The 27,388-nt window shown below is 36.8% G+C and overlaps 1 protein-coding gene across 4 annotated transcripts in view; it reads right to left on the bottom strand.

The window, feature by feature from the left end:
- The window catches only part of PRDM5 (PR/SET domain 5), an 80,677-nt gene that overhangs the window by 15,635 nt on the left and 37,654 nt on the right, over positions 1-27,388 (bottom strand). For 2 of the 4 annotated variants that reach the window (XM_030480303.1, XM_030480305.1), the window contains exons 11-14: positions 24,497-24,590; positions 18,643-18,803; positions 15,335-15,428; positions 1,952-2,037 (exon numbers count right to left, since the gene is read on the bottom strand). In XM_030480303.1, the coding sequence (XP_030336163.1) occupies positions 1,952-2,037; positions 15,335-15,428; positions 18,643-18,803; positions 24,497-24,590 (435 nt within the window). Of the gene's footprint in view, positions 1-1,951; positions 2,038-11,423; positions 12,291-15,334; positions 15,429-18,642; positions 18,804-24,496; positions 24,591-26,021; positions 26,114-27,388 lie in introns of those variants that run through there. The other 2 variants (XM_030480304.1, XM_030480306.1) reach the window with 2 other exon arrangements.

The following is a 27,388-nucleotide window of genomic DNA, read 5'->3' as shown; positions in this document are numbered from 1 at the left end:
CATATTATTACTTTTACGCTACTTCGCAATTTGTCTGGCCAAAAGACCAGATTCTTTTTTCAAGATATTTACACAAGAATAGCCCTTGAGGAAGGGTGCTATGATTATGTTACTTCCACGTTGCTAGGCTTAGCTGACACAAAAGTACCTTCTGGGTTTACATATCTTGTTAATTATTTTTTGAATAATTATTTTGCATGCAAGAATAAATTTTAAAATAAAATTTATGTGTGGGAAAAGGTAAGAAAAGGCATAGCCAACATCCTCACAGTGCACAGATTTCACCTTTAGCTAGCATCCCTGTGTTCAAAGAAACTTCAAGGCAGGCAATCTTACAAAAGTATTATAGAACCTACATACTCCACAGCTGTTTCTCTACTGAAAGGGCTGTTTTTGTTTCCTGGTCCTGTACAATAGCTTGGTAGATTTTTCTTTTTCTCTCAACACTCTTACTAAGTTAAAAATGATGCCTAAGCAACACCAAACACACAAGGATGAATTCTGAATTTTTGAATGTCTCTTAATGAAATCCTGCATTTCAACCACTACCTTCCTGACAAGCATCAACCTACTACAAACATTAAATAAATCTTCATATTCTTGCCAAGCACACAATTGCTCTGGTAAATAATGGGATTTGTTGGTTCAAATCAGGGAAAAAATAAACTTGGCATCATTTCAGAGCAGGTCTTGTTTACTACTCCTCCCACTCAGAGCCATGTAGAACATACATGGTAATGAAATTTCTTCTGGTGCAAAAGCAGTAATAAAGGACAGTAACAACAAAAAAGCACTTTATAGCACTTTTTAAACTGATTCAATAGCTGGAAAGGAGGAGAAACAACACATAACATGGGACTCGTCTGCTCACAACGAACCACCAGGAAGTGCTGCACAAACTACTAATTACTTCTAAGCTGAAGTTTGGGCTAAAACTTTATCTAGCACCTCCAGTTAACACCCTCAAGTCCTAGGCAGAATGGCAGAAAATTAAGCAAACAGTTTTGATCATATCTTCACTTATTTAGAAAACTATTCTGTGCACAGATTTGAATATGGAGACTAGCAAATTAACCATCACCCTCCCTATTCCCTAACAGATAAACTTTCACTGTTTGGCCTCAAGACTGCCTTGACTCCTATAAGCAGTAACAGCTCCCAAGGGATTACTAGTAAAAGCTACAGTTTTCTTTCAACTTTTTGTTTGTTTTCTTATGGTGGATGGGGAGGCCAGAGGCAGGTAGTATATGGAATGCTAGAACAGCTTAACTTCACCTGGACATCTCCCTTTACTAAGGGAATTCACATCTGGCTGATTGAAGACAGCTATGCATCTCTGTGCTGGCTGAGTGGGGCCAAGATCTCACCTTTGTCCTCTAGTTAATACACACACGACAACACTTATCCCTAAAACAGGGAACCTCTGTGCTAACTAAGACTCAAGGCTCAAAAATAATCCTGGAGACATCTGCAATTTGCCTTTTATTTTGCCTTCAGTTAAATAAAATTCAAACACAGTAATTTTACAGCTTTATATTTGTCATCCGTTAGAAAAGTACAGGCTCAAAAAAGCTCACAGTGACTGGATTTTAGAGAGATGGTAAGAATCAAAACACTGCACATTGAAGTTTCAAGAACTTTACAAAATTGTTTACTTGGTAAACAACCACTAACATTATATTAAATCTATAAAAAACACAGGTTAAAGGAAGAAGTTTGTACTGCTATTATTTCAACATGCAAGAAATCAAAGACAAAAAATATAAGGTGAGTAAGAGAGTCATAATTATAGTTTAACAGTTAATTACTTAAATCTTTGCCTCTTCTTTTGGTAAGTATAAAATATCTTGGTTGGTACAGCCCAATCTCTACAAAACCAGTAATTATTTACTTTTAGCCACATGATTCATAGACGATCCTCAAGTAACCATAAAAACTAAGCTACACTCACCCTCGTGTGGGTGCGAATATGCATCTTCAATCCATCATTCTTGCTGAACGCTTTGTCACAGTAAGGACACTGGTAAGGACGCTCACCTGAAAACAAGAAACACATCAGAGTCCAAAAATATGGCCTCGGTATATGAAGGCCTTACAGCACAGTTATTTGTCAAACTGAGGTACGTTTTTCTGGCCTTGTCTTCACACTCAGTTCAAACAAGATCTAAGATCAGGAAAATTACAAATAAAGGTCCACCTGAGCAGGATACAGGGCTGGGTCAAAATATTCCTATTTGCTGCTTGACTTTGTTCCAGCAATATATAAATACATACAGAGAGCCTTGGGGGGTAAAAAGAAAAAAAAACAAACAACAAAACCAACATCTACTGCCGTTGCTCAAACCACATTCCACAGTGATTCACACACGGTCACTTTTATGTTTAAGCATTAACTGCTCCCAAATGTTTCTTCTATTTCATGTATGATTGTTACTAGAGTCGTCTGGGTGTCAGAATCCCAAGGAAATATAAAATCTACGATTTTTTAATTCTGTATCTGAACTGTGTTAGAAGCTAGTTAATAAAAGTCTCTGCAATTTTTGTATCACAATTTATGACTGAAATGGAAACAGAATGATCTTAGCATCTTCCTTGCAGCATCCTATATCATAAAGGTATTTTGTTTAATGCTTCATTAAACTCGTGTCATTTAGCATCAATTTTCTCAAACTCACATTAGTGAAATCTGCATACTGAGCTGTTCAGAATCGAAAAGTGAAGAGTTTCTAAACTAGCTCCATAATTTGGAAGAAGTAATAAAGCTTTATCATTCCCCAAGGGCATTTTAATTTTCAACTCTCTAGGCAATATAGTGGTTTCTGAGTCTATTGCCTCCTCTACCTGTACACAACAGTTTAAAAGCAAGTACTAGGTTGTTTCTAGCACAAAACCACAGTTCTACAAATTACGGACACAATAACTACTTTTCTATTAATAAAATGGAATTTGTTATGCACAATCATAATGCTGAAGGTGTAACAAACCTTTATTTAAAAATAGGAGTTAAGTAAATCCTATTCCACTAAGTCGATGCACTGCTTTCTGCTCACGAAAGAAGCTTTACATGTATAGAGAGATTAAACATAGTACAAATGTCAAACAATTAACGACACTCATACTCAATCCTGGAAAATAGGTAAGTCAGAATAAATACATTTTACAGTTAACTCCCACCCCCTCCCCCAGCGTATTTCACTGATATGCCAAAGACCAGAGTGCAAGAGGCAGAAACAGAAATAAGCATTTAAAGCTCCCCAATAACATCTTGACTTGAGGGAAAGAAGCCTCATCCCAACTCATCTTATTTCCACATGAGGTGTTCCTCCATGATTGTTCAAAGGGAAGATACTGGATGTTTTATTTCTTGGGAACAAGATGTTAAAGGATCACAAAAAGTATTTAATGGAGACAGCTTACAGAAACAGCTCTTCAGGGGGACTGACTCTGAATATAGTACAGTACAGTACTGATAGTCACTGTTGTACATAAAATCTCCATATAGTCCCAAGACGTGCAGAGATTTGAGGGCAGCTGAGATCAATCCTCTTACTTAAATAATCATCTAAAGAAAAAAACCCCCTATTTAGTAGATAGACTATCCTGCTCTTTTCTGTCTTTTACTACTGTTTAGACAGCTCAGTTACTGATAGCAGCAAGACACTGTGTAGCAAAGTATTTGTGAAATACAAATATTTTTCTCTCTTGTATTCTGCCATTTCTCAGAAAGCACAGTTGTGTGAATTTGGTCTTTTAGAACGATGGCAACAATCACTGTGTTCTAGCTGTGTTTTCACTGAGCAGTTTGAAATATGACACCCTCATGACCCTCAATGTCTTTAATCCATGCCTCCGAAATTCAAACACTCTGACAGTTGTCAGTACTCAGATATTTAATTAATTCAGCTGACATTTTTATGTTTTAGGGCTTTCTAATGCAGAAGCTAAAGCTTTCAGCAGTTTGCAAGCAGATGAGCGTTGACAGGTAGTAGTTGTACCCCTCCTCCTTTTCTCCCCCATCTCCGAGTCTCTTTAAAGAGAAAGACTTTTGCTTTCAAAAGATGGCATATTTTGAGTTTGTCTGAAATGGATTAACAGCATCCTTCAGAAATTAACCATGGAGACCATGATATTGATGAGTAAGGCCTTAAAAGCTTTTAGCAGATGCCAGTAGAGGGCAACAGTACGACTGCATATCAACATGCTACACCTCAAGAAGTCTGGCTTTAAGCAACTGTACTGCATATTTTCAAAAGTCTTCACTGTTCCAAAATACCAAGTTTACTACGTAACACAGACTGAGACTCCCACTTAACACTGATGGTTGGTGACATCCTGTTTTTCTAAATTATAGAAACAATTTCTCATGCACTAGTACATTAATAATTGCCAGTAAAACAACCGAAAAGATCACTTCCAGTGATTTTACTGTTGCTCTTATTTTTTATGTTATTTTCTTTCACCTAATCTTTGTAGCCTGTATGCCCAATATATTTGCAAGTGCCCTTGCACTTGCAAAAGCAACTGTTTCCCCTGTGCACACACATCTTTTAACTGTGTAACTTATCTTCTACCTCAAAGGGTTTTAAGGAGTATACAAAATTAACTGTGGGCCACTGAAAAAAAATCTGTGCTTCCAATAGCCAAGTTTCTACAATAAATTTCTTAATCTCTCTGTAAGCAGTCCGAAGATGAGTTTGTGCCACTGTGTAAGAAATATATGGACGTTTATAATGGCTTTAAATAAAAAATAACTTGTATTTAAAAATTAATTGTTCTATGAACAAGAGTCAAGATTCCTCTCATTTTACATCAACCATGTAAAAATATAACATGTAACTTTAACTAGTTGTTCTGAATCCCACTGAAATTCAGGGTAAAAGAAAGCTAGCAGTAATTACTCTCCAGAAGTGGCCTCTGTTGCCTGAGAACTGAATGATCTATCCTCAGTCAATGCATCTTTTTCACTATTTACTGTATCAGGAACCTAGGCAATTAATTCAGATCAGATGTCTGAACTTATGGACAGCAGATTTTGGCAAGATTATTACAATCCTACTTATTAACTACTTTATCTCTGGTGAAAATTAACTTCTTGTCTTGCTTCAGAACTAGACTAGGCAAACATTATTCGTGCTACCAGTCAGTTGCTTTTAATAATGATCCCAGTAACAGATTTGTCACTGAGACCACTGGGAAGCAGGTGTTCCCCAAGAGAAGTCTTAGACAGTCTATCCCACTTTAAGTCCTGTGAGATAAATGGGAGCAGTGGATCCTTTCTCTAATACTGTGAGATGCAGATGGCATAAGATGACAATAGAGAAAAAACAGATTTGAAGTAACGAATGCTAAATATATTCTTCCCACATAGAAAGATTTGCTGAAGTGCCCTGTTTCATACAGAACTATTGCAAGTGTCCACAAATGAGAAGGTTTTGTGCTTCAACAAAGTTTAGAATTGTCACTGAGAAAATCTGGAGAGCAAGTGTGATGTGATAGAAGTTCCTGGGAAAGTGACATTATCCATCAGTGCTTTCATGTTCATCTGCAATCAAGCAAAGGCCACCAAAAATCAATTATAAGCACTGGAATATTAAACTTCAGATCAACTCACACACAATAAATATTTGGAGATTTCCAAATATAAAACTTCTCTGATCAGAAAAGGAATGGATCTGTTACTAGGAGATTAAAAGAATGGCAAAGATGAGCAAACAACATGGTGTTGCAAGTCATGTATCTCTCTTTCTCTTGTCCTCACAAAAAGCATCACAATGAATGAAAGCTATTTTCCCTATGACAAACACGTTCTTCTTGGATTTACTGCTAGAAGGATGCTTAGGAGATACAGTGTCAGTATGGAATATCATCATAATAAGAGGGGGTGCACCTGAGATAAAGTTGTTAATGTCGATTAACGGTTATGCCATTTGCACTCTGCTTTTTTATATAAACATATATATTTTAAATATATATATATCTATGTAACGTAAAATAAAGAACTTTATGTTTGAAGACAATGATAAACCCTTACCAGGGGATAATACTGAAGTAAATCAGTGCACCATTTTTTTTACTATAATGCCTTTACATTTCAGTCAATAGCAGAGTAAGTTTTCAAAGGTATTATTTCACAAAGTGAGGGTCGTCAGTTGTTTTTTCCTAGATTTGACTTATATACAAAAATATGGAGAATGTGGGGGAAAAAATCTTTTAACTTCTAAATACACTACCAAGCCTTAATCCTAACATTTCACATTAGGAAAATATCTGAAAAAAGCCCTGGCCTTGTATGTTACTGTTTGCAACTCTGCCATTAAACCGCAACAGAGACTATGACCTGCACTTTTCACTAAAACATTACATCAGACTTTCTACTTTAGTACAGCATCAATATCCAGTAGGCATGTTACATACATCTTCATTTGACACCTTGTCCAGTCAACATGCCCAGAAGTAATGTTGTGAATGCAACAATAACCAAGAACGACTGCTCTAATTAAAATACCAGTACATCAAGTAAGACAGACGTTATAAATGCTATGTTCACCCTCAAGTTACAGCTGACTGTCACATCCCTGCTGACCAAGAACGAACTGCTCAACATATTAATGGCACTTCCGTACAAATAACCCTGAATAAATAATCCTTGGATAAACTGCAGTGGATTTAATATAATTCGAAGTCTAGACATTCTACTTCCAGATTTTTCTATGAACAAAACCAAAGCTTTTAACATAATAAAAATAAATTTTAACTCTAATACAAGGATTATGAAAAACAATTCCGTGATTGAAAACCATATGGGATTTTGGTCTGAAAACACGTCATGACAGAACAGGTATCTTTTTTTTCCTCAAGTGTGTAAATCTCTAGCTTGAGATCACAACACCTACTGGACCTTAATGTAGCATAACAAATTAAACACCAGGTTCTTCCATCCCTGTTCAACCTGGGATGGACACTTCCCATGAAACATTTGCAATCAAAGGTGCTGTAAGGTAGCATTTACAGTGAGTTCAGCACCCAGATTTCCAAACTCAGATATGCCCAGGAGCAAAACAATTAAGAAACAAAATGAAATACACATTTCTTCATCAAGATTTCAGTGGCTATAGCCAGACATGTAATAAAGACTCTGAGACACAGTAGTTCAAATTAGTCATACGTGTTGCTGTTTTCACACTGTATTTTGCATTCGCTGTAGGCAGCTCAGCCTCAAAAAAAGCTAATTACAAAATCAGGTGGAAACATGATATAAATCTCAATGTTAGCAATTACTTTGAAACAGTGACCTCAAGTAAGATCTACCAAATAAGTACGTTAGAGGTGACAAATGTAATCCCATCAAATGAGATGAACGAAACATGCAACAAGGAGAAATAGTTCTAATCTGAAGAGACTGCAACAAAACTGTTGGAAGAGATCAGCAAACCAAAAAAGGCACAGAGATGTTCAACAGCACACTAAAGTATACATTTGAGGAACGACCACATTCGGTTTTGGCAGCAGTCTCATAGAGTTCTTTCAAACCATATACAGGCATTACTTCTGTTTCATTCTGTTAAATCTGGGGTCATATTTACTGTTGCCATTCCCATGTGGCTTGCTTGTTCACTTGTGTACAATGCTAAATGTATGTTAGCCATCATGTACAAATCCCCTGGCTTTCTGTCTTCATTGGAACTAAACTGCTGTATTAAGGAATGAAGAATTTGAATTATGCTGTGAAATTATCAAGGTGAAGGCGTTTTATAGTTTTAATATGTCTATGCTTGGTGCATTGGAGTATTCAGCACCACTGGTCTAGGTCAACACTCACAAACATCAGAAAAAGAGTTACGAGAGGCTGCAGTGAACATCAGATCATGTGCAGCGTATGCAGCTTAAAAGGAATGGTTTTCTATAAAAAATTAACAAATAATTATGGCAATGCGATCCCTCAGAATCTTCCACAGACCGTTTACCACCTTCTAGAAATAGCTCCTCTTCACGTGTTGAATTACCTAGTATAAAAATTAGAAGATTATTTCTTGAAAGAATAAACACATATGTGAGTGTATTATTTAAAAATGTCAATTTTCGGGGGGGGGGGGGGGGAATCCTATTTAAAGACCTAACTTCAGACTGGGGTAGGGTAGAGGGGAAAAAGAGAGACTCCACCATCAACCAACTGTGGAGGAAAGACAACAGTTCACCTGGAGAGGAATTCGGAGGCAAGGGGGCCATCTGGATCACACATGCAACACTCCATACCAGATGATCAACAGGGCAGCCCAGAACGGGAATTGCGAAAAGGTTTTTTTAGCCAGAGATAATCTGGGGTGATGACAGCATTCAACAGCAAGTAAGGATGGGCAAAAGGTTAACGGATATAACAAAATTATAATCTGTGACATATGCTTTAGAACACTATCTGTTCATACGGAGCACTTGACAGCTTTACACATTCATCCTCAGCTGCTGTTGCTCTGTATATGGTGTTCCCACCAAATTAAAAAGGAAGTTTGTGTCCTTAACTGCATGGAATTCAGTTAAGGCACTGTACAAGCATGTCCGCATACAAAGATCCTAAGATGCACAGAACTGAATTTCTCCTTCATTAGGAATTAAGTTAAATAGGAACTCAAAGAACCAAGTGGTTTCAAAAGAACTTAAATTAGAAAATGCCAGAAAAATGCCAGAAAATGCCAGAAAACCAATTACTGAATGAAAATTAAATATTTACACTTTCAGAAAATATTCAGTATATTTCACCACCTTGGTGGTACACAGCATGTCAAATGGCCCTTGAGGAGACAAACACTTCTTCAAAATATTGCATTTCCTCTTGTGTAGACACGGCAGTTTTCTAGTTACCAAGCAGTATTTTTAAAAGCATTTAACACCACAGGTCCCTTAAGCATTTTTATAATTCTGGCCAGGGATTCTAGGAAGTGAAAATAATGGAAGAGTAACCAAGAAGCTTGGCCAATTCCAGCAGCTAGCTGCTCTCTTTACGACACCTGGACTAGGCAATAAAAACAGTGAGCTGGCCTATACAAAATTCTGGCTTGCCAGATTTTCAACCATTAAACATTCAAAATTTAGCACTTCAGAAGGTACAAAAGTACCCACACACGAGTAGCTTTCTCATGCCAAGAATCAAACAACCTGGTAATTTGAAAGATAAAACACCTGTGGATGCCAGCTGAGACAAAACCCAGAAACACCATATATACATGTAACTACACTCATAGTCAGTGTAGAAAGGGATGGCTCTTTGACTGCTCTGAGAACAGTCTTGTTGCCTGACAAAAATGGAAGTACAGTACTCACGTATGGGTCAATCAGACATTTCTTACACATTTCTTTCTTCACTTTAACAACCATTCAAACTTGGCAGAGTCTGAAGACAGGAAATTAAATATTTCTGCTTTCTTTTCCCTTCACCAATGATTAGTGTCAGTAAGTCTACGGATTTGTGAATGCTTTCTAACCAAGCTCCAACACTTGTGTATTTTCCAGGCACAGGGAGAACCAGAATTGTTTCTATGTGAGTAAACCAAATGCATTTGCCATTCACTAAAAATGGTCATATATTTAGTAACAAAAAACTCGAGTGCTATTCTTTTCAAAGTAAGAGAAAAGCAGGTTGCTTTAACCATTTATTTTTTTTCTATTAATACTTTATTGTAAGTTCTTAGCCATGCCTTATTCTTTGAGGAGCAGAAGTAGTATTTTGACAGCAGAGAAGGTTTGTTTTCTGCTAATTTTTGGGTTTATTCAGAGAATTCAGATTACCTAGTCAAGACCAATATTCAAAATGTTTGTCCTATCTGGCCCAGCAAAATTATCATGATATAATTGAAGTTTTAGCTATCTGTAACTAAATGAACCATAAAGACTAGTAAAGGACCCTACAAAATCAGGCGTCTATCTGAATCTGTACAATAAAACATCAACTACCACTATTACAAAGTCTTTCATCAGTTCTACAGTGATGTTGAGATTTGAGTCACAAGTGAAAACCCAACACACTTACTTTAAAGAATAAAACAGTTTCATTCTTTGCATCTATCAGTGGAATTAATAATTTTGGTTTCCCTATGAATGGATCATTAGTATCTATGACTTCAGCGAACCCAATGGTCAACCAAATCTTTTAAAGTAGATGCATTAATCAATCATTAATTCATGTGATCTAAGGATGTCACTAGCATTCAAATGATCTATCCCTTATAAGAACATTTCTTCATTTATGGAAGCAGAAAACAGGAAGCTGACAGCTGCATGAAACTTTACAGGTATTTTTAAAGATTTAACTGTTGTCTGGAGATGAACAGGACAATGATGTATAAACTGAAAGGTTTAGAAATGCAGAATCCTTACCTTTGAGGCCTTCTGCAAGTTCCTTTTTAAATTCGGTAGATAAAAGAGAGACCATTTATAAGTTACTGAATAGAAACAACCTATCTGTAGACATTTGCAAGCTGTTCACTGACTGGATACAGATACGTTTTTCTACATACTTCAATGTGATATGAGAGGAAGTTCCTTTAAGCTTCTCTTTTATCTTTTTTTTTTTTTTTAATGTAACAAAATATATATTACTTATAAGGAAATTTGCCAGAAGATTTTCTAGAACGAGGATCCCTGGCTGTACATTATTTCTTATGCACATGAACAAACAGTTGCTTGTTTAGCTATTAAAACTTGGGGGGCATATTTTACACAGTACTAAACTAAACTGTACTTCAACTCCTTCCTTCAACTCCTTCGAAGTCTTATGTTCATAGATGATTGAACAGCTGTTAATAAGCAAAGATCATTATTATAACTCCACAGCTAATAATTTATTTGCTTACTCAGGAATTTTTACATAGAAGTGCAAAATTTAAGTCTACATTTTTAAACAGTTGGACCATAAATATGATCTTAAACATGTTCAAATGCCTAGTTAATCGAACTGTAGAAATGTGACTACAGTGGAAAAGTGAGGACCATACCATCAGATCCTCAATGCAGAGGATGAGAGACACCTCAAGAAGGCAATCAGCACCTAAAGTTACAGTGGAAAGTATGATGAAATGTTTTCATGCGCTTGTAAAAGAGTCTTAGATTATGAAAATGGAAATTGAAAAGGTAAGTTTAACACTGTTGACAAAAAGGCTATGGAAGTCTATGGTCCAAATGCTTTTTGCTGTTTTAATGTAATGTCTTAGCATTACCTTTTACTCATGTATATGGAAGCAAATTAACAAAGAACCTTCTCAACTCATGCTTGCAAAATAAAGCAGCTTTTCCACATACCAGAGACTGTAACATGTAAGAATGCCACATTAAGCCATGGCTTTTAAATGACATAGAATAGAAACATTCATCTTTCCAGAAAACATTTAGGACAAAATAAAGTCATCGTAATCTTACTGACTTTCTAGCAGGACTTTAACTGTGGTGAAAAAAGCAAAAACAAAGGTTACATTTTAACCTATATTTGCATGTATAAGCATTTTCTGGAAGACGTGTATGGTCATTAGTTGTTGCTTGTCAGTCCCTACGTAATGCAGTGGATAAAAGACAGCATATAAAGGATAGAATTACAGTTCAAACACTCAATTCTCTTAACTCAGAAATAAATTTACCTGCAAATATGAACTACCTCACAACAACTTCTACTGTAACAACAACTTGATGTGCTACATCACAACGATGGAAGGGGTTAGGACAGAACTAATTAGGAAAGCAACAGTATAAATATCAGACATGCATGCGCATAAATACACACAAATACATGCACACACAAACACACAAGACAGCAATTAATAGATCCAAAGAGCTATGTAAAAGGCAACTGAGAAGTTGCACAAGCCACAGCCAGTAACTGTTAACACTGAAGCTGCTTGAAACTTTAGGGAAGTAATTAACCTCCTGGCCCCTAGTTTTCAAGCCCAAGGAGCAGATCATAGAATTTCTTTTACAATTTATGAACAAGCCAAGGAATTTATATCGCAGTCAGAGGATTCTTTTGCTGAATTAACCCCAGCTCCCTCTGACCCTAAGAAGTCATAAACCAACAGGATACAGCAGAGGGAGAATGTGCTATAGTGTTTCAGCTGACCTACAGAGCGCTGTCTCTGTCATGCCAAGGCTGAAACCCAGATGATGAATTACAGAGCAATATGCTAGGTTCAGATGCAAACATCAACCCCTTCCCTCTGTACATGCACATGCAGACATGTTCACTCACCCCAAACGAGCTCAGTTTCTGCAAAAGGCCAAGTACTGTTAGGGCTCATTTACAGAGTCTTACTCTAAGATAAAAGAGGGAAGAAAATTGCTTATCGAGGAAGCATGCATACATCTGTGAGTAACAATACTGAAGAACACGTGCTGTGTATTAAATATAAGCCAAAACTCCATTGAGCTTCTCTTTTTGTATATGGATTATTAGGCATATGAAAATACAATTCCAAAGCAGAACCAACAACCTCGACTTTTTATCAAAAACAGCTTTATAAATAAAAAAGGATAAAAACTGATACACGACTCTCTTTAGAAAGAGCTCTGCTGGCTTTACTTTTCAAATACAGAACCCAGCAGCTAATAAAGTCTAGCTGACCACGTGCACAGAAAGTGGTGTAACACCTATCTCTGCACCAAGACCTCACACTGATCAGGTGTAATCACGAGGACGTGAAAGTCATTGCAATATTTACAGTTATGGTGTACTGCTTAGCTGCAACAAAGCTCAGTCCCAGCTGAAGCCTTATTCACAAAGATGATCCATCTCTTGAAAGCAGACCGTGGCTGGCTGTTTCACTTCTAGCTCAGAATGAAAAGCAATACTTTGAAGTCAGAAAAAATAAAAAGAGAGCGCAGTTTTTAACTGATCAATTCAAAACCACGGAATTTAATAGATACCAAGAGCATGAAGTATTCAATACGGCAACATTTTGAAACCAAACATCCATCACTGAATAAAGTAAGTTTGTGGCTCCACTGTTTGATGAGCTGAAAATTTCTTGGCACTCAGAAAAATCCCTGAGAAGTTGTCAAGGATTTTCACAACGCAGTGAACTTTATTACTAAAAGCCATTAAATGAGTACTCAACTATTTTTGTGCTGTTTGCAGATGACATGGATTCCCTTCCTCAACTACCCTTGCTTTCTTAGAAATGATGCAAACTATTCCTCAGAAAGCTATGCTTCCTCAAGACCACTGAACATTGGACGACAATTTCCTTTTGTGATTAGTCTGCATCTATTATGATCGTGAAAAACTTGGCTGAAGTCTTAGGTACAGCACAAGCCAAAACCACCTCTCCAAAAGTCCAACATGCATCTAACTACAGCATGTTCTCGCTAAACCTGACATAAGGCATTTTGCCATGTAACTTACAGATCATTTTTTTAATCCATTTTCCTGAATTAGCAACCCTCTTCAAAATGAGTGCTTCTAGCTTTGTAGGTAACGAAAGAAGCCTTGAACTCTCCCTCCTCCTGCAGTGGGTTGTTTCTGCACTGCATATTCCCTTCATTCCAACCTGTATCGTATCCTGGCAAGACAGTTTGTCCCACCATACTTAATTTACAACTGACCTGAAAATCTTCAGTGCCTTTCTACTTCAAGTAAGTTCAAAAGTTGTAGTTACAATTTCTCGTATAATAGTGGCTACAAATTTTGCAAGGCTCTATAGTCAAGGTTAGAGGTCTCTGGTGTGTGGTTTCATGAACCTCAGCTTAGCCTAACTTCTAAATTTAGGAAAGCCTGCTTGAGAGCTGAAACATTAAATGTAACTGGTAGGAGCACATGTGTGAAAAGCATTTCCACTCAGACAGCTATAAAGCATTTTCCCCAAGAGCTATCTGCACTATCAACTTGAAAAACTAGGACCTTTGTACTCTGTGCAAACTGATGTATAACATTCATAGGACACAGAAAACACACCTGAAGTTTAAGGAAAGGGCCTGTGAAATAAGAAAACACAAAAGTATCACACTAGCGAAGGCAATAAAGCAGACTTGCCTACAAAAAAACGTTGAAATGTGAATCCAGAGATTTTAATGAAGAATTAGAATAATGTTTGATCTGAATCTTCAGGAAGTCAAAAAAAAAAGAAAAAAAAAAAGAGAAACCCACAGCTTACAGGATAGAAGACTGGAGAGAAAGAACAGGTGAGACTGTGCAGGAAAGGCTTTGAAAGGAGTTGATAAGGTGCGCAGAAGAAAGAATGTCAACAAAGAGGAGCAATGGACAGATTTTGGGTCTTGCCAGCTTTAACCTTCTGTCTTTTCTATCAGTGATGACACAGTGTATGTAAACACCATGAGCAGAACGCATATACCGAGGCTTCTATGTATATGGTTTTTTACTGCTGCTAAGAAGGATAAATGTTCCAAAACTGGAATTTAGTAAAGTATAAAAGCTAAAGATAAAAGTCAATTTTCGCCTTTTATCCTGCAGGAACAGGATAAAAATTTGCTAGTGTCTATAGCAGCCAAATCCAAAAACCACAATCTATCAAAAACGAGTAAAACCTGTAACCTTAAGAGGTGGTCTTGATAGACTGAAGTGATTCAGACTTTTCCAAGCACATTAGAAAGCCAAATGACTAAAAGCACAAATTCCTGTCATCTCCCTGCAAACCAAATTTGCTTATGCCAAGTGAATGGAATGTCATAGGAAGGCTATTTGTTAACTGATGCTTTGACTGCCAAAGGTAAATCTATACCATTTTATACTGGAAAAAAAACTATCACAAAGAAATCCCTTTCAGTTGCTGCCACTTACCTGAATGAAAGCATAAGCTCACAAAATGAAACCTGACAACATGACCGATTTATTTTCAGTGTGTGTACAGATGCACATATATAACACGACAGTGATACAGTAATGCAATCTGGGTGGCAATAAGTTGCATAACTCAGACCCAGGAACATTAGGAGACCTGCAGAATGAGTCAGATGTTGCAACAGAAAATAAATTTTGAGGTAAAGCATACACAAAGCAGAACATTCTCATTTGGGTAGCGTGCACGTTGTGATAAGGTCCAAAGTCACATTAATATGAAGTCAGAGTTTCAAAACACCTTAGTTACCAGAAAGATGAACTCACATTGTATATACATATAAACATTCATATACATACACGCACACTCTCATACATAATCATAGTTGAGAATGGAATCTGGTTTTACATATTAAGCAGGTAAAATGTCTGAAAAAGATGCTGTGTTAGGCCTACCTGTAAATTCGCATTTCTGTTTGTAGATAGACTTATTATGAACATACTTATAGATATCTTGTTACATATTCAGAAAGTCATCTCTGTTCATTACAATAAACAACACTGCACCTGTATGGCTTCGAATATGAACTCTTAGTGTTCCATTGCTTGCAAACTTCTGTCCGCAATATGGGCAAATCTTCTCTTTTTCTCCTGTGTGAGTCTACATGGGGTGGAGAAAGACAAGAATGAAAGCTTCAGCATAGCTTTAAAAGAAATGGAATATGGAATATTTTAACCGTATTGACATTGACCGCTATTATCTCTGTTGTACATTTTATACCATCATACCAGGCAGAGATTCTTTCAATTTTCTTCTAAAATTTCTAACTCTCTTACTAATGGCAAAATAATATGGCTTTTCAGTTCCTAAGTTTACTATTTCCTAAAAATAGTTACTATTAAAAATGTCCAATTCACCTCTATTTATTTTCGTGATTGCAAGAATAAGACACCTATTTTTCAGTCTGGTATCTGTGACAGCGGTTTCCAACAAACGTTAATTTGGTTACCTAATAAAATTAATCTTCATAAATGGGTCTCTTTTTAACAGTTTATAATTTCACAGGATTTTATTACATTATGAAATGTAGTGAAAATAGTTAACCTAACCTAGCATAACTCTCCCTGTTGCAAACTTGAACTGGAGCTTTAAAAGGTCTCTGTGGAGATTCGTGCATATGGCTTCTGCCTCATACAAATGAAACACAGCCATCAGTTTATCTGAAGTATGACAGACAACAATCCTTCAAAGTGCAAGTTCTCAGTGATCCAGTCAACACAACTTGCACACTGGACACTACCTAGCTTGTGTTAAATTCTAGAGTCAGACTGCGTTTAGAGAATTATCACAAGAATAATATTGTAATTGTCACTAACACTGAATCGTACACTGAGCTTGTCTTATGAAATCAAGCTGTTAAGGCTAGAGCACCTTGATGATAAGAAGAGTTATTTCAAAATGAAAAAAATAAAAAAATGAAAAAAAAATCACAAACTCTCCCATCCAACCTGGGAGGTCAACAGCAAGAGCACCTTGAAGCAAGTTACAAACACAGATTCTCACCAGTTTTCACACTATACATTCTACACCCTATTCTGAACTGAAGATTTATCAGCCTATTGAATAATTTTTCCTTATAACTGTGACGGCTCTTTTAGTGGAGAATTTTGGATTACTTTATTTATAAGTGTTCATTTAAATGGGGACAGGAAAGATAACACATTAAATCATATGCGCAGCTGACTATTTGGGTTTCAAGCTTTGCACATGATTCTCTTCAGATAGAGAAATTAATTCTTATTTTTATGAAAGACACTTAAGTGACATAAAAGTCTTCATTACATCATAAAAACCTTATCTCACATCGTATATATTACGCTGCAGCTGAAGGAAGAGTAAATGAGATGTCATTTCAACACTGGATGCACTTGCACAATTTTTATTCCCTAACATTAGGGATATCAATGTTAAATCCTTCCTGATTAGGATAGAATTCTTTAGGAATCACATCTCTCTCTAACAGCAATATTGGGGAATACCAGAATTGGGGATACCTTTCAAACTACCAGAAAGGACTCTGGGAGCAATACAGTACAACTAAAAGGCTCACAAACATATTGCTAGTCCTAGTCTGACAGCAGCACAGAGCAATAGCAATTACAATTAAGAAGGAAATGCCAAAGAGAGAACAGGGATAAATGACAAACACTAGGTGTTTTCCTTTAAAATACAAGTACACACAGCCATTTTTAATGGAAATAATAAGTCATACTGAATTTTTTAGAAAGGACTCTGGGGAAATATTTAAAAATTTATGCAGAGCACATCAATGATTCCAGGTAATATTTTGACTTTTGGATCTTACAATCCGTCGTGGTGAGACCCTTCACAAAAAGTTAATTTGTACTCAATGTATCAGTATTATAAGCTAGGTCTGTTAACTCAAGTGATTAGAACAAGTACATAAGGATGAAAAGGACTGTGTGTCTGAAAAGCAGTCTTGCTTCCCAAAGAAATCAGTTTGCCTAATGAATGATACTATGCCTCCCTGAAGTCTTGCTCCCCAAGAACATAATGAGAAACAAATCACAACTTTATTTTGTATACCTTTTGGTTTTGAATTCCTTAGACCAATATATTCAGGCTTGAAAAACAAATGTGTTTTAATACTCTGAGAAAGAGTATCTTATAAAGTTCTCTCTCTATTACAGCAAAACTCAACTGATTTAACAGGCTGAACAACTAATGAACCTGGCTATTTGAATCTCAATCATTTTACTGTACATGTATTGAAGTCTACAAACAAGGCAACCCATGTCATTCAAGTTCTTCTGAAGAACAGGTAAAAATCTTCCACTAAACATACCTGAGACGAATGTATCTTGGTTAACACAGTTAAGTCACTCAATCACAGGAAACTTTATTTTATAGCAACTACGATTACTAAGTAACTTAATGCATATTAAATATGGGACAAGCAGCAATAAAAACAGACTGAAGGCAGACAGACAGAAAATTCATTAACATACATTTAATGGAAGATCAAGATCTTTAAAAGACCACAAAAGAAACCAAAGAGACCTCACTCCTCGTTGGTTCCAACACTTCTTGCAAATACTTTTTGCACATTAAGGAGACAGTGCCATCCATTATCTTAGAAACTTCAATAGTCTGCTATCTGCCTGTAAGCTGATTTAGGCTCAAAAGACTTGTACTAGTTCCCACAGCTGTAACACATACGGCTGGAGAGACACTGGAAGACTCCCTTACATTTTTAACTCAATTTTAAATACAGATTTGTGTTGTAATGCACAGTACTCACCATAATCATGTGCTGAAAATACTGTACCAAGTAACTCAGTTACACTCAGTTTTGTTACTCAAATTTTACATGCATATATGAAGTGCATACTACATGGCAAATACTGTATGCATTATGTTTTTCAATAAACTCTTGCAATCTGCATTGGTGGCAACATCTCAGCTGATTTGCCCTTGATTCAATTATTTTCTTCTCATTTCTTTGCTGCAACATAAACCTGACCTCAGGCCCAACTAGTGAGCAAGCTTTCTTCTCAAGTTTACCCCAATTCCGCCGCAGAGATCAGTGGGAAGGAGTATGGCAAGAGCAGTGCATCAAGTCCTGACACACATCGAATGCTGGAGTACCTACACTGGATTTATACATATGCACCCACGACAGATTCTGCATGCCACCAAGAATCCCACTACTGCAACAAGCATTTCAGGACATGAAGCACCATCATAGCTTTCTACTGAAAAGCCAGGAATGCGGAAGCACCTGTGGATTTTATGTTTATTACCACCTTAAGGACACAGAACGAATGAATATGACGGAACATATTCTACTCACCTTTTTATGACTCTTCAGGACTGAGGGTGTCACAAAAGCTTTGTCACAGAGATCACACTTGTATTTCTTATGTCCGTCATGTACAACTTGAATATGAACATTTAATGTGTCCTTTCTTTTGAAAGTAGCATCACAGTGATCACACCTGAAAGTCCTCTCACCTTATAAAGAGAAAAACAGTGTTTAGAGAGACCATATTTTTGTGGAAATACACTAATGCTTATTGTTTCAGAATAATGAATAAAAGCAGCAAAGACAAATGAAAAGCTGGGTCCTGAGAACAGAAAGAACATCACACATAAAAATGTCATTAGGAAATTAAGAAAGTAGTCATGACAACAATGTAGCCAGAAATGTGCAATTAAACTCTATAGCCAAAGGCAAAATGGTATCCAGTGGAAATGGCTGCCAGTGAGAAGGAGCACAGGTTTTATCTGAACTTCTGTAACAGACTCTCTTCATGGTAAGAAGCAAAAAGATGCAATAGGCTTAATCTTTTGAAACTTAAATGGTAAGAGACATCTTCCTGAATTTCAAAGAATTCCCAAAACAAGAAATACTTGCTTTGAGTAACCTCTCTCATTCAGACCAGTAGAGGCAAACTCATACGTCAAAGATGAAATAATTTTTAAGTGTTAGAGCAGTATTACTGTTCAAACTGTGGTGACATCGTTGAAGTTTCTGGCAGAGGCCAGGTTAATATTGCTAATAGTTTTAAAACTCAAAGAATTACCTAGGAGAGAGGAAGAAATGTTGTATTCTCAAAATCTGCATGCATATTTTGAGAGAAAAAAAGATGTGATTCTTCAGAAAAATCATTACAATGAACCTTCTCTTTATCACTGCTGTGAATGTAGAAGAGAATATTCTATTTGTTAACTTCTTGATTAAACTTACAAGTTAAACATCTGCAACACAGCACTCATTCAGAAATCCACAGTCTAAACTGGAAATCAGGTGCCCATATCCCAAAAAAACTTTCCAAGAAGTTATATCACAAAGAAAGATCACCATAATCTAAGGACTATCCTCCAACTCTTATTCTCCTGGACAGAGGTCTGACATGTAGCCTCCTGATCCATATGAACAAGATACAGACTTGTATAAGCACAAGCTACTTTTTCCAGCAGCAGTGAAGCACATGTGGATGTACACTTACTTCCTTGCTATAGCTCATAAAGGATAAAATCATCCCAGCCTTGGTCTCACTTCAAGGGCCAATATGAATGGAAATTGATTTCAGTACACTGCATATTAAAGCCCATTTGATGCTACCTGTTGAAGCACCAAAAAACTTTTTTCTTTATTCTGTATTATATGTGTAATATATAGAAGTGAAGCTTAGCAACACAGCAGTGCCTCAAGTACCCAGAGACATTCCCAAGCCTAGATAACCTGCTTCTCTCCCCCATAAACCAACCATAAATGCCCACTCTCACCTCAACCTCTCATTCTCTGCTGGTTTGGAAAGAAAAGTGGGTTTGTCTTGGATGACACAAGAAAATGCTAAAAGGTGTTAGAGTCTAAGTTGTCTTAGCCTAAAATAGTTTCAGTGTAGCTATTCAGAAAAATTTTCAAGGTCAATAGGGATGCAATTTAATATGCTGTTATGTGGAGGTTTAACACTGATACTGCTTCTTACTGTTCAGTGAATCACTTCAGTCCTTGTCTTGGCAACAGGAGAGCATCCTGCTAACAAAGTGAAGTCATTACCATTTTTACTCAAGTAAAATGCAATTTTCTACTGCTTCAACAAAGGAAAAACAGTGAAGTAATTTCTTTTAGAAGTTACTTCTTAGAAGAACTTGTAGGCTTCATGGATTTTTTAAATTTATTTTTAGGTAGTCATTTGTCTCTTTCTGCCTCTTTGCCTCTTTGCTCCAGTAAGAAACATTTGTAAGAATATTATACGTAAGAAATATTTGTATCATTTCCATAAATTTACATGATATCATTATGGTTTAAAACACAATTTGACATTTGTTGAGTTTCAGGAGGATTTGCCCTTCTTATCCTAAAGTTTTGTTTGCAATAATTTCTATCATTTTCACTACTGCACTTCTATTATGATTTGAGAAGATAAATGATTTTCAAGCAACAACAAAAAACAATGAGGCAGTAAAAGATCAATGAGTTTTCAAATAAAACCCCTCCACAGTCAGGGAACTTCAGAAATAACATACTGTTAACCACATCACCTCGCTATGTACACATTATAATACTCTTCAACTATACGTAGTTACTATACCAAGTACGTATTTTGCCAACTCCTGGCTAAAAGTTTAGCAAAATTTTTCAACATGCAAAGCAATGGGAAGCCTAGAATTTGCTATTTTTACAAGTGTTATCCTAGATGAAGGCAAATAATCAGTGTTTCTCCTCATCTTCCTTATTTAGCAGAAACCCTCTAACTCATTATAGAGGAGCCATCAGAACACTGTCTCCACTCACAGCTCACTGAACAGTCGTTATACCTTGTTTTTTCTTCTTTCTTTTTTAAGCCATAGATAAAGATACATGAAAACTTAATTTAAAAATACTATTAGTACACAACTATGCAAGGAGTTTTTGAAGGTTTCTCAACAGCATAAAGCAAAAATCAAAATTGTTAGCAACAAGATGTACTAAAACTTCCTGAGCAGCTCTGGAAATCACAGAATCATAGAAACATTAGGGTTGGAATGGACCTTAAAGATCATCTGCTATGCAACCTATTTCATAATACCTCATTATGATAAAGAACAACCAGGTTTCATATCATAAATGCAAAAACATGTCTGATGCTTAAGAACAATCACTGCCAAAAAACAAACTCTTTGGCAGATAAGAGTAATATTAAAGATTCCAAAAAAATTTCTAATATTGATGTATAAAAAATAAAGAATTTCCATTATGTATTTTCAGTCAACATGGTTGTACTGTGATAGATCTAGAGGTTTGTTACAAAACAAAATAGCAAAAGATAGACATAGATTCTCTTCAGGCCTAGGCACTCTAGAGAACAGAAGTAAACCAGAAAGTACATCATTGACTCAGCTCTTGAAACCATTGAAGGTGGGAAACTTTTTCAGAGTATCTGACATGAAACTGTTAATAATACTGATAAATGTCTCCCAAGACAGAAACAGAGCACTAGCATAATATATCCTACAGTGCTTTCCCCCAGGAATATACAACATAATGTGAGTGTCTTTCCTGGGACTGGCATTACCTATTCCACTGATGCAGTCCCTTTATGACAAAACAAGAAAATGAAAATCAGGACTACACATCCTTTACTTTAAATGGGTGATCTTCAGTGCCCACTTCTGCTGATCCCTGTAGGAGTAGCTAATTAGTATTTCTCCTACTAACAAACATTCTGCATGCAGATTTTTACTCTGGAAAGCAAATACATAATAGGAATTATGTCCTCCTCAACAAATGCAATCATGTTCATGCATGTCTCCACAATCCTAAATAACTGAATACTCCAAGTAAAAATGCTCAGGGCTACCCATTCTTGTTAGCCAAGTCTCTTACGGCCTCATGAGCTAGTATAAGCCAGGTATGAGGTACTATACACTTATGTACCATATGTCCTCCCTAAACACTATAGCTAAGAATAAAGGGTTAGCCCCAACATTGACAATGACATAACGAGAACAGTCACTAAAAGTACTATCAGCAGCATGCCTAGGAGAAAAAACTTGTCTGACTTTCAGAAGACAGGTTACATTTCCACAGCTAGAACCTGGGGAGGGAGGGTAGAGAGAAGAGTTTGGATTTTTTATTATTTTAGTTAGACATATTTGATGTTCAACTTATAAACTTTTATCCATGACGCTTTTTCCAATTTCAAGACAGGAACATCTGAAAAGTGAGTCTACAAAATACAAATTTTTCCAGTATATTTAGCTTGTAAAAGAAAAATTAAGTCATTCTACATCATTTTGCAGAGGGCCTGCCTCTAAACCAACAAGGCAATACTGAATTTAAAAAAAAAATATATGATGTAGACTGAACTTCAATCTTCCCTTCAAGTTTCAAGCTTCATAAACAATCTTTTCTTTCCTACAGCACACAACAGTAAAGCCAGATAAATACATCTAGAAGTTCTGGTTTGTTTCCCTCCTTTTTTTATAGAGCAGGAATATTTCAGAGCTATGAGAGGGACTACCATCCACCTGTAGCAGGGCAATGCCAGTAATTCTGAGTTACTTCAAATATGAAAAGCTCATTATCACGTCACCACGACTTGTCAGTCTCAGAGTTAGGTCAAGAGGAGAAGAGTTCTACATTTCTTCTCTGGGAACACAAGTTCTTCTCAGACAACAGCAGATCTCCTTGTTTTAATCACAGCCTTGAACTGAAAACTGTTTATTCTTCAGTTCATCCTAGTACTGACTTTCACTTTGCTATTGGTCTGTCAGCACTTCTTTTTTCAGACTCTACAGACAAGAGATGCATTATGACTGTAAAAACTTTGCTTATATTCTGCTCTATTAAGGCCTCCTTATTAAGCTGGCCAGTTGTTGAGCCTTTTTTTCAAAAGTAAGAAGAAAAGAGTTTTAAAAATCTTTCCTGTGATTATAAAAAAGCAAGTATTTTCGGTTGAAGACTTGGACTCATTTTGGAGGCAGTTTTACCTATGACGGCAGAAGTTACCACCTTCAAACACCTACTCTGTCCTTCAGCAGATATGTCTCCTTCTGCACCAAGGAACACTGACAAGACAATGTCTGTGCCAATGCAGTCCACAGTCTGATATATTTTGTATTCGCTTAAATACTGGTGGTTCAGGAACAACTAAACCTGCCACAAATCATAACCCTAGCTCAAAGATCTCAAATTTGTTGAGCTCCCATCCTCTTCAAAAAAAGTCACAGGATATGTTTTCAGGGAGACCTCTACCAAGGCAGACTATTCTGCGTACTGTGAATTACTGCTTTTGGATGTTCTGCAAATGGTTGGTTCATTAGAAAACACATTACTGAACAGGTTTTTAACTGCCCCACCACCTGCCATCATTTTTAAACATTTAACGCTGGAAAAAGGTTTACATTCAATGCTTTATGAAACTGCAGAAGCTTTGAAAGATAATTGTAAAACAACAAACTAAACACACCAGTCTAACAATTCATCTAATATAAACACTATTATATGGGACTGAAAAAGGAAAGTTTTGTGGTGTTCTTAATCATACCAACATAAATATTCTCCAAATCGAAGTACTGCCTTCTAAGCTACAAGAATTTTAGATCATGAATATTCTCTAAACTCTAAATTGCTGACATTCACATTGTTGAATGGTAGTCTTGGGGTCTGTCAATATTAAAGACTGAGAAAATTCCACCAAACATAAATCTTCACGCAAGCAGTTAAAAAATAGTACAGAATGCCAAGAACAAGTTACTCATGAGGGAAAATGGCCACCGCATTTCTCTGGGCTGCTAGTTCTACGCCAGAGGCAGGAAACATCAGCCTGATCTGGCACAGGACAGAGAATCTCAGTTTCAAGCTCTAAACGGGATTACCTACAAAAACTGAGTAAGCCACCAAGTTATCTCTGCCTCCATTTCTTCTTTCTTAAAATGGAGGTAACACTATCACGCTTAATGCAGAAATAAATCTGCCATCAGACCTCAAGTCATTGCTAGATTTTGCACAGCACATTTGGATTTGCATTTAAGTGCATTTAAAGACAAGGTTTGAATTTGGCTCTGAATTTTCAAACTCCCTGGGGTTAGAGTTGAATCTCAATACTAATTTAATATAGCAAATTGCATATTGGAGCAAGGTGCCATATGTCTGCTTTTCTCAGTCAAATGTGAGAACTGAGGAAGTTCTTTTTCCTCTCTGACTTAGCACTTACTGTTATGGATTAACAGATGTCTTTGTAGAGAGAACGGGGTTCGGAACAAAGCTTTGCATTCCTCACACTGGAATGGTCTCTCTTCAGAATGGGTCTGCAGATGAAAGGCAACATGTCAGAGGAAAGGCTCAAGGAAATCAATTAGCTCTCATTACAGTAATTATAGCTAATTCGCTAGACTGGATTCAGGAGGGAATATCACAGCAATTTGAAACATCAGGGGATGAAGAATTAACAATTATTCTGCCATTATCGAGAATCCTGAAAGTCAGCATAGCAGCTACTGAGTAAATATGCCCTCCCAGTCCTCAAGAAGTGTTTTCTGAGGCATGCATGTAAAAAGAAACAGAATATAGAATAACCAGGAAAAAAACCCAAAACGCTCAGTTGCACTGCCTCATCAGTACTCACACTGGCCTGAAGTACTTACTAATGTGAATAAATGCTTGAAAATCAAACACGTACACAAAAACCTTTTTCTCAGTTAAGTTTGAAGGTAAACCTGATCTGATTATCTCAAGACAGTATCTAAAATTTGGCCAAGAAAATTTCTCAAACCAGGAACCTAGTCTTACATATCCTTGTTTCAGCTTCTTATACTAAAAGACAAAAAAAACCCCAACAAACACACACACACACACACACACACAAAAAAAGAAGTATCAGTACTGAGGGTTTTGTTTGTTGTAGAAAATTTGTCATAGTTGAGAAACAGCCTCAAAGCTGTACATAAAATTAAAGGGGCTAAGCTTGGATGAATCTCAAACTGCAGAGTTGCTGAAGCAGATTTCTTTTCTGGAGCTCATTAAACATCCAGCTTCATTCTATTTCTGTAAATTTCAAAGCACTTTCCCTGTTTTCTAGTGTTATTAAGTGTTGTCCCACTGTAGATAGTAAATTAAACCATACAATTTATTATCTACCCGATTTCCTATTTTTGCAAAGGAAATCAAGTTTAAACTTTGTGTTAGCTCACTTTGTATTAGACCTTAAGTAGAAGCTGCAGTGCCAAGAGGTAAAGGGACAGTAAGTGTTTTATAATATGCACAAAATTAGGTAAATTAAGGGTATACATTAGCATAGTACATATTTAGATAATCTATTTCTGCTTTTCATAATACCATACGACATTTATAGCTATCCCTTAAACTATAGAGAAAAAGGGACTATGGGCAGTCAGCATAATTATTTAGATGTAGACTGAGGGCCTTGAACCTAGATTGATTTTAACACAAATGTCCTCCTACATACACAACAGTACAAAAACATTACAGTACTTGCAATGGTATGCAGAGGCTTTGGATTAGAAGATCATCCCCTTGACCTCAGCCTATGTCACTTAAAACAAAAAGGCAACTGACACAGCATCAAATGTGTGGAACGTGTCACACATAAAATCTGCTGAATTATTCAGTCCAGCTTCTACATGTTTATATCAGTTTCCATCAGCTGACACCCTGCTTGGCAATCTCAGCAGTCAGGCCAAGGATTGACAGTACATGAAGAGACTGAACTACCTTCTCACCTCAACAGGTGGTTCCTCCAGAACAGGGTTGAGACATATTGATGAGACACTGTGGGGAAGCTCGCAGTGCTGCTGTCTGTGCTGTACCTGTTCTGTGGATAAATAGAAGGGTTCAGTCTCTAGGGCTGTCAATCTGGCACCTTTCACGAGCGCAAAATTCCTCTTTTTATTTAAAAAATGCCCCCGGTTTAGACCACTCACTACTCGAGTGATAGTTTTGAAGATCAGAGATTTGTACAGAATTCTTTCTTATCATCTCCTTGACAGTTCTCCTAGTCTTTTGACCAAAATACAACATTCATCTGTACATCTTAACTTCACTACAAAGAAAAACACCTAAGCAGGCATACCCTCATGCAAGGATACAGAGATCTTTTGTCACTCTTCTGGGAGTGGTCCAAAACCAACCTAAGTCTATCACAAAAAGCCATGCAAGTCCTAATGAGGCGAGGTATCCCCGCCAGACAAGCATATTACTTGTAATACTGTCCCTTTTTGACCTACTAACAGGTGCCAGATCAGAGATGGCTTCCATTCAGTCAGAGCAGAAGACAGGCATACAATCAAAGCAACTGAGGATGGGCTTTTATGGAGTATTTCATATCAGCCTTTCCTAGCAAAACATTTGTAGAGGTTTAAAGCCAGCCCAACTATTCCCAATAGAGAAACTGAGGGAATATGGTTGTTTGAATTCATTATGCTCCCCAAGACCAAATAACCCTGGATTAACCATAAACCCTTTAAAATCCTGTGTCTGCTGACCTATTTCTGCTCACTGTTATATCCTTGTATTTTATTCTCTGAACTCATCCTCTATACATAGCACAAAGGAGCAGATGGAACAAAAACTTTGCTTTCTCCTGTATGGAAGCAATCTGCATTATACAGCACAGAACGTTGGCTACTTTTATCTGTAGCACAATCCAATGCTACATTTGCCTCTTAATTTCAGATACTATTCTCTTCCCTTGTGGGAATCGTATTCTTCATATGATCACACGGTCACATAGTCTGAGCTTTTTGAAAAGGCATCTGAGCTAGTTCCACCTCACATAACACTTCCCAGTGCTGACATCTCTGAGAAAGTGACACAGCAAGTTCACACATGTACCTACACACAGCAGTGTAGTACTTGTGTGCAGAAGCAGCACATCAGAGAGGTACCACAGGAAGACGTAAGAGAGTGGTAAGTTAGGGTTCCTGTCATAATGCTCCACTGAACAGAGCAGATAGACATATTCTTAGCAATTCCACTGTCTATCTCCCAGTGAAATCCTGTGAAATGTGAGGAACTAATCTCCTTCTGCACCTTTGAAACGACCCAACATTCATTCATATCTGAAAGATGCTTAAAAGCACATGTTGTG

Source organism: Strigops habroptila, chromosome 3 (genome assembly GCF_004027225.2).
Source record: "Strigops habroptila isolate Jane chromosome 3, bStrHab1.2.pri, whole genome shotgun sequence".
Lineage (NCBI taxonomy): Eukaryota > Metazoa > Chordata > Aves > Psittaciformes > Psittacidae > Strigops > Strigops habroptila.
This window is presented reverse-complemented; position numbering and strand designations above follow the sequence as displayed.